The sequence below is a fragment of the Leiobunum rupestre genome, chromosome 7, assembly GCF_980474605.1.
Source record: "Leiobunum rupestre chromosome 7, qqLeiRupe1.1.hap1, whole genome shotgun sequence".
NCBI lineage: Eukaryota > Metazoa > Arthropoda > Arachnida > Opiliones > Sclerosomatidae > Leiobunum > Leiobunum rupestre.
In genome coordinates, this window is record NC_143390.1 from 56,527,444 (window position 1) to 56,535,077 (window position 7,634).

General features: G+C 45.0%; 2 protein-coding genes across 2 annotated transcripts; both read left to right on the plus strand.

The window, feature by feature from the left end:
* Positions 1 to 486: 486 nt before the first annotated feature.
* On the plus strand, positions 487 to 2,466 carry LOC149937538 (uncharacterized). The gene has a single exon (XM_090153821.1). The coding sequence runs from the start codon at positions 487 to 489 to the stop codon at positions 2,464 to 2,466; it is 1,980 nt and encodes a 659-aa protein (XP_090009947.1).
* Positions 2,467 to 2,520: 54 nt separating this feature from the next.
* On the plus strand, positions 2,521 to 6,621 carry LOC149937539 (uncharacterized). The gene is made up of 4 exons (XM_090153823.1): positions 2,521 to 3,490; positions 3,557 to 4,735; positions 4,804 to 5,391; positions 6,311 to 6,621. The coding sequence occupies exons 1-4, from the start codon at positions 2,521 to 2,523 to the stop codon at positions 6,619 to 6,621; spliced, it is 3,048 nt and encodes a 1,015-aa protein (XP_090009949.1).
* Positions 6,622 to 7,634: the final 1,013 nt, after the last annotated feature.

A 7,634-nucleotide genomic window follows, 5' to 3' on the forward strand; every position in this document is an offset into this window, starting at 1 on the left:
AACAACTTGATGAATATAGAACAGCTCGTGACGAGCTTTCTCGTCGCTTAAAGGTGAAAGGGATCTCGTCATTCGCCAGAATAAAGTGGTTCCCCTTGTTTAGTTTATGCTTGTAATTTAATTTGATTTTTTTAAACTTTATCTAATCTATCTATATTAAAAAATGTCATTAAATAATTTTTTAGTGTAGTATAAAAGTGGAATCAATTTTAACATGTAACCAGTGCTTTTCGCTTCCTTGAACTACGATGTAATTATCCATCAATTTAAATGTAAATAAACGTATTCATGTTTTAAAGTATTCAACGTCTTTAACAATTTGTCACCACTGTCACGTCTAAACATTTGGTCCGTCGAGCCGGATCCCCACTACAACAGTTGAAGTTACGCATCAGCCGAGGGGATTCGTCACCTATCACGTGAGCAGCAGACTGGTGAGAATCGTCGTTTAAGCAAAGAAGCCTGGTCAAATTCATGTCAACTAGAATGGATGCCCTTCTCAGCAAAAGACGAGCTATAAAAGGTCAAATAACAAGACTGGAGAACGTCAAACAGAAACATATCGCGCAACCATTGTCCAACATTGCCGTGCAGACGTATCGGGACAAGGCCGATAAATTACAGACCGAGCTGGAGGATTTGCAACACTTAATTGTAGACAAAAGTGACGACAGCACTTTCAACGACATCGAAGAAGAATACAATCTACTCATTGAAAGAGCAGAAGCGATTTGTTTCTTTTTCAACGAGCTGGTGAATCAACAGACAGCGGCGAATTCTACGGGTACATCTCAAACGACGTCGGACATTCGGCTACCAAAATTGGAACTGCCTATTTTTAGCGGGAGCTACGTTGAATGGTTGACGTTCCATGATTTATTCGCAGCCACTGTTCACAATTCATCGCTGTCCGGAGCCCAAAAACTGCAGTACTTGAAAACGTCGTTACGAGGGGAAGCCGCCTTGCTCATTCAATCCATTCCTATCACCAACGGAAACTACGCAGAAGCCTGGGACATTCTCATTAACCGATATAACAACCCAAGAGAAGTCATCGATGCGCATATCAAGCGATTATTCAATCAGCCACCAGTTCGGGACGAATCGGCATCGGCTCTTCGCTGCCTAATCGACACCACTATGGAATGCACACGAGCTTTAAGAGTCTTAAATGAGCCAGTCGATCAATGGGACGCCATTCTCTTGCATATAATCAAGGAAAAGGTTGACAGAGAATTTCACAGGCAATGGGAATTATCACTCAAAGGCACTAGCCGACCATCATTCCAAGAGCTGATAACATTTCTGGAGCAGCGGGCACGAGCGTTTTTGGCATCTCAAACTACAAGCCACTCTCAGAAGCACAAATCAATTACACCATACTCGAAGAGAAATACGCTAACTCATCATGGTTCAGTACAAGACGCCTGTATCATTTGTAAAGGACCACATTCCGTCTACAGATGTGAGAAGTTCCTAAAGGCTACCACGGAAGATCGCTGGAGGATCACAAAGAACCATTCACTCTGTTACAATTGTTTGCGACCTGACCATCAAGTCACCAATTGCAAGTCCGGGACGTGTAGAAAATGCAATGGAAAACATAGCACATTATTGCATCAGGATAAGCAAGAAGGAGCTACAATAGAAGATGCAAGGAAACCAGTTGAGGTCAATTGTCTCGTTTCAAGAGAATCCTTTTCGTTATCGCAAGTTATCCTAGCGACAGCCATCATTCGAGTTGAAGCTTCAAATGGAGAATTCCAACCAGTCCGTGCCCTTTTGGATTCCGAGTCGCAGGCAAGCTTTATCAGCGAGCAATGCTGTAAAAAGTTGCATCTCAGAAGACGTTGGCTAAATGTAGCAATTGGAGGGATCGGCGGAGCTGGAGTAGGAACATCTCGAGGCAGTGTTCTTCTAACAGTAAAACCAGAGGCTGGGAACAAGTCGCTCGTCGAGATCAACGCCTTGGTACTCAAGAGAGTTACGGAGGACCTACCAAACCATGTGATCAATCCTGACGCCTGGTCGCATCTCAAAGGCCTAAATCTTGCCGATCCCAAGTTTCACGTACCTAGAGCAGTTGACGTACTGTTGGGAGCCGATGTATATCTGTACCTGGTTCAAGATGGCACTTGTATCGGACAACCTGGGACCCCGGGAGCGTTCAATACTATTTTCGGATGGGCTGTGTGTGATTCCCTCGACTCTCATAAACCAGTCAAGTTCACGCCAGACATTCGAATTTATCACTTGACCATCGACGATCAACTGCAAAGGTTTTGGGAACTGGAAGAATTATTCCCGAAACAACTACTTACCATAAGCGAAGCACAATGTGAAGAAAGCTTCGTCAACAATTATCGCCGTGACAATGAAGGCAGATACATTGTCAGCCTTCCTATGAAGAATGACCAACATAAACTGGGAGATTCAAGAAGGATGGCTGTTCGAAGATTCTCATGACTTGAAAAGCGATTACAAGCAGACCCGGGCCTTGCTGAACAATACCGCGCCTTCATGGAGGAGTATCTCAAGCTTGGTCACATGAGACTAGTGTCACCAGAAGAAGCTGTAAGGACTGAAAGCTTTTACCTTCCACATCACGCCGTAGTAAAGGAAGGCAGTAGCACCACTAAGTTACGAGTAGTATTTGACGCCTCCGCCAAGTCAACCACTGGAGTTTCACTTAACGATCTCCTGCTGGTTGGTCCCAAAACTCAAGATGATCTCATAGCTCTACTACTTCGTTTCAGACTTCACACCGTGGCCCTAACAGCCGACATTGCCAAAATGTACCGTCAGATCCTGGTACAGCCTGAAGATACTAATCTACAGAGGATCGTTTGGCGAAGTAACCCAGTAGAACCGATTCGGGACTATCAACTACTTACCGTCACATATGGTACAGCGGCGGCACCATTCTTGGCTACAAGAGTACTCAAACAACTCTCATTAGATATGAAGGACAAGTATCCGATGGCCTCTCGAGCATTATTAGAAGATTTCTATGTCGACGACCTGATGTCAGGTGCCGAATCTACAGAAGAAGCCCTTCAACTGCAATCAGAATTGTTGCAATCCACAGACGAAGCTGGGTTTCAACTACGAAAATGGACTTCTAACGATCCAGCCTTGCTTCATTCAATACCCGTTGAAATGCGTGAAGGTCAATGGCCACTGAAGATAGACGTAGACGAATCAGTTAAGACCTTGGGCCTTCGATGGACACCGGGAGCAGATTTCTTCTCATTTTCAGTATCAGGTTCTAACAAAAACTCGATAACGAAACGAATTATTCTCTCCGAAACAGCCAAAATCTGTGACCCCCTGGGGTTATTGTCTCCAGTTACCATCCAAGCGAAACTACTATTACAAGATCTCTGGAAACTGAAGCTGGGCTGGGACGACCAGTTACCTGAACCTATCTCTAACAGATGGAGGACATTTCAGTCGGAACTTCCAGAAATCGAGTCTCTCGTCATTCAACGTCACATATCTTAACGACAAGCAAGTGAAATCAGTTTACAAGGTTTTTGCGATGCTTCGGAAAAAGCCTACGCCGCTGCAGTCTATCTAAAGACAAAGAACAGTAAAGGAAACATCAAAGTTCAACTCATTGCGGCAAAAACCAAAGTGGCCCCTTTGAAGCAAGTATCATTACCAAAACTCGAACTCTGCGGAGCCTTATTATTAATCCGACTGCTAAAACTTACTTCAGATGCCCTGAAGCTAATAATTCCAGAAATCCACTGCTGGAGTGACTCCATGACAGTATTGGCTTGGATAGCCTCGCCTCCACAAAGATGGAAAACCTTTATAGCCAATAGAGTATCCGAAGTACAGACTGCTCTTCCTCAAGCACACTGGCATCATGTAAAGGGAGAATGTAATCCTGCTGATTGTGCCTCGCGTGGGATCTCAACTACTCAACTATGTCAGCATTCACTATGGTGGCATGGTCCCCGATGGCTGATGGCTTGTCCGACTTTCAAAGAGACAACTGTACCTGTTGAAACCGAAGACTGCATACTAGAGGCTCGTCCACCATCTACAACGTCAAACCACTACACAATCGACACGACGTTACTTGATGCACATTCGAACTTTATTCGTTTGGTTCATGTAACAGCTTATATACAACGATTCGCTAAAAACGCCCATGGTCTCAAATCAGACAGGACTATTGGCCCATTGCCAGCTACCGAAATCGATTCGGCGCTTAAACACTGGATAAAAGTAACCCAAAATCAAAATTTTAATGAAGAAATCCATTGCCTTATTACAGCCAAACCAGTTCCATCGAAAAGCAAACTACTATCATTGAACCCCTTCTTGGATTCAGAGGGAATTCTTAGAGTTGGTGGCCGAATCAGATACGCCAAAGTCCATACAGATCAAATTCACCCTATTATTCTTCCAAGACGAAGCAAACTGACCGACCTAATAATCACTCACGAACATCAGAAGCACCTCCACGCTGGTTCTCAATTACTTATGACAGTTCTCCAAAGAAATTACTGGGTTTTTGGAATCCGAGACGCTATAACATTTCACATCAGACGTTGTTTGCGATGCACTCGCCAGAAAGCAACTATTGTTCAACAAATCATGGGTGATTTACCAGCAGCCCGAGTAAATCCAGCCAGAGCCTTTCTGAAGTGCGGTGTGGACTACGCCGGTCCATTCCAACTTCGAGTCATGAAGGGTCGTGGTCAAAAGACATTCAAGGCGTGTGTTTCACGACCAGAGCCATCCATCTCGAAGTAGTAAGTGAGTTGTCTACCGCCGCCTTCCTTGCAGCTTTGAAACGATTCGTAGCCAGACGAGGGAAGAGCTCGGACATTTACAGTGACTGCGGGTCCAACTTTGTCGGTGCCAGTCGAGAAATGCGAGAGTTCCTGAAATTCGTGTCCAGTTCTGCAAACAACTCGTCTATCACGCGCTGGACGTCAGACGAAGGTATCCACTGGCACTTGAATCCACCTGCAGCACCACACTTTGGAGGACTATGGGAGGCAGGTGTAAAATCGGTGAAATATCACCTAAAACGAGTTGTCGGTTTAACTATTTTATCGTACGAAGAGATGAATACGTTACTCTGTCAAATTGAGGCTTGCTTGAACTCGAGACCTCTATCTGCGCTATCTACAGATCCAGATGACCTTGTGGCATTGACTCCTGGACATTTTCTCATTGGCGGTGCACTAACGGCTATCCCAGAACCAGACCTCACAAACGTCAAGGTCAACCGCTTAACCCGATTTCAGATGGGTCAACAGCTTTTGCAGCATTTCTGGCGGAGATGGCAGAATGAGTACTTAACAAGGTTACAACAGCGTCCAAAGTGGCTGACCGTACAGACCAGTAACCAAAATTTGCTTACTACCAGTAAACTAATAAAAATTCACAAGTTTGTTTTGAAACGCAACATTTCAAGGACACCGGAATGTTTAGTTTATGTTTGTAATTTAATTTGATTTTTTTTAACTTTATCTAATCTATCTATATTAAAAAATGTCATTAAATAATTTTTTAGTGTAGTATAAAAGTGGAATCAATTTTAACATGTAACCAGTGCTTTTCGCTTCCTTGAACTACGATGTAATTATCCATCAATTTAAATGTAAATAAACGTATTCATGTTTTAAAGTATTCAACGTCTTTAACAATTTGTCACCACTGTCACGTCTAAACACCCCTTGCTTTGGTAAATAATATTGTTGATTCTACGGTTCAATTGCCTCAACATAATTATTCTTTGCAGACGTCTAGTTCCCTACCAACTCGTTATTCACATTCCTCTGGGCCTAAAATTAGTACTACATTATCATCGTATTGCCGTCAAACACCTCTAATGCAAGCTAACACTATTAACACGTCTTCTTTTGTTGATCGTGGAATTTACCGTCACCGCCAACTTTACCGTCACCGCCAACTTTACCGTCACCGCCAACTTTACCGTCACCGCCAACTTTACCGTCACCGCCAACTTTACCGTCACCGCCAACTTTACCGTCACCGCCAACTTTACCGTCACCGCCAACTTTACCGTCACCGCCACAATACCTATTGGTTCTCTCTCAACTCTACGTTCTCCGTCAACTGCTGTAAATATTGTAAATACTGCGACCTCCACCAGTATCGCCCACCGCAACGTTCATCCCCCTTATCGCTCACTCAACCCTCTGGCAAAGCCGTTTTGCCCCACCCGACTTGGCGCCTTCCCTAATTACTGCACCTCCCAACCGATTACAATCTCTACGCCCAGTATGGATGATCTAACCGTTCTACTCATCAACGCCGACAGGCTCACCCTCTACAAACCCTCCGAACTGGCTCTCGGCTATTACGGAAACTGGACTCAAACCCGAGGTCCTGGACAGTGAACAACACTTTCCGCATTTTGAAATTTTCCGTCGTGATCGTCATGATACAGCGAGGGGTGGTGGCGTAGCCCTCTTCCTATCCTCTATCATCACCGCGCAACCTGTTGACGTTATTTCACTGGCCATTTCCGACAGCTTTTCTGAACTATATGGCCTCGATATAGTTGGCCTTCAACGCACTGAATGCGCTGTTTTGCCTTACATATCGCTCTCCCTCTTACAACAACCATAGCGTCGTTCTTACTGTTATTGACTCAATTGTTGGCCACTACGCCTCCTACAACTATGAACCTGGGAGATTTTAACTTCCGGAATATCTCTTTGTCATCAGGTCTCCTGCTCCCTTCTGCAGACGAACCCACCCGGAACTTCCTAGACGCTGTCCTAAGCCACCACCTTGTTCAATCAGTACACGACTTCACTATGGTTGGTCGTGTCTTCCAAAGCCCTAGCGTCTGTGATCTGGTCTTCACCGCTGATGCCCACATGGTCTATGATGTTCGCCAACATACGCCTCTGGGTAAAAGCGATCACAATGTAATAACTTCCCATATGGCATGCCCTACCTCTTCCTACCCACCCGTCTGTCCCGAGAATTTTTACGACAGCTTCACTTGTTACCTTTCACGCAGTAACGTGGAATCCTGCTGGGCCACTTTGACTGGCGTTCTGCACTTTCGCATCGATCGCTTCATTCCCATTCACCGGCATCGAGTCCCTCGCCATTCTCACCTCGATGTCCGATTTATCAAATACCGCCAGTCTAAGACCTCAGCGTGGCGGAGCTTCACCAAGGCCAAGACCCATCATTATCTATCCGCCCAAGTCAAAGCTGCCCACTAAAAGTATAAGCAGGCCCGTAACGCCTCTAGAAAAATTGGAGCACAACCTTAAAACTCAAATAGCGTCCAACCCTATAGTATTCTTTAGCCACATTAACAGTCTCCGTAAGACGAAATTTACTATCAAGGAAATTAAACTTCCCAGTGGCAGCGTCTCATCTGATACCGACATAATGGCCGATGCCCTAAATGCTCATTTCAGTGCCGTCTCATTGCATTGCACCCAATCTGGCCCTTCGGCTTCTCCCCCTTTGCTGGCAGAAACAGCCCTACTGGTTTCAGCTGTACAACTCAGGTGGTTTTCAGGCAGCTCCGAGCCCTCAACCACAATCAAGCACCGGGACCCGATGGTCTCCACCTTTACCTCCTTAAATGTCTGGCGTCGTCTCTTGCCACTATCATT

What these genes read in the sequence shown, in the direction of transcription:
- LOC149937538 (XM_090153821.1), top strand. Translation starts at nt 487, where the DNA reads ATGGATGCCCTTCTCAGCAAAAGACGAGCTATAAAAGGTCAAATAACA.
- LOC149937539 (XM_090153823.1), top strand. Translation starts at nt 2,521, where the DNA reads ATGGAGGAGTATCTCAAGCTTGGTCACATGAGACTAGTGTCACCAGAA. An exon ending in TCAAAAGACATTCAAGGCGT is followed by an intron (nt 4,736 to 4,803) that starts GTGTTTCACGAC and finishes CCTTCCTTGCAG; the next exon opens with CTTTGAAACGATTCGTAGCC. An exon ending in CCAAAATTTGCTTACTACCA is followed by an intron (nt 5,392 to 6,310) that starts GTAAACTAATAA and finishes CAACGCCGACAG; the next exon opens with GCTCACCCTCTACAAACCCT.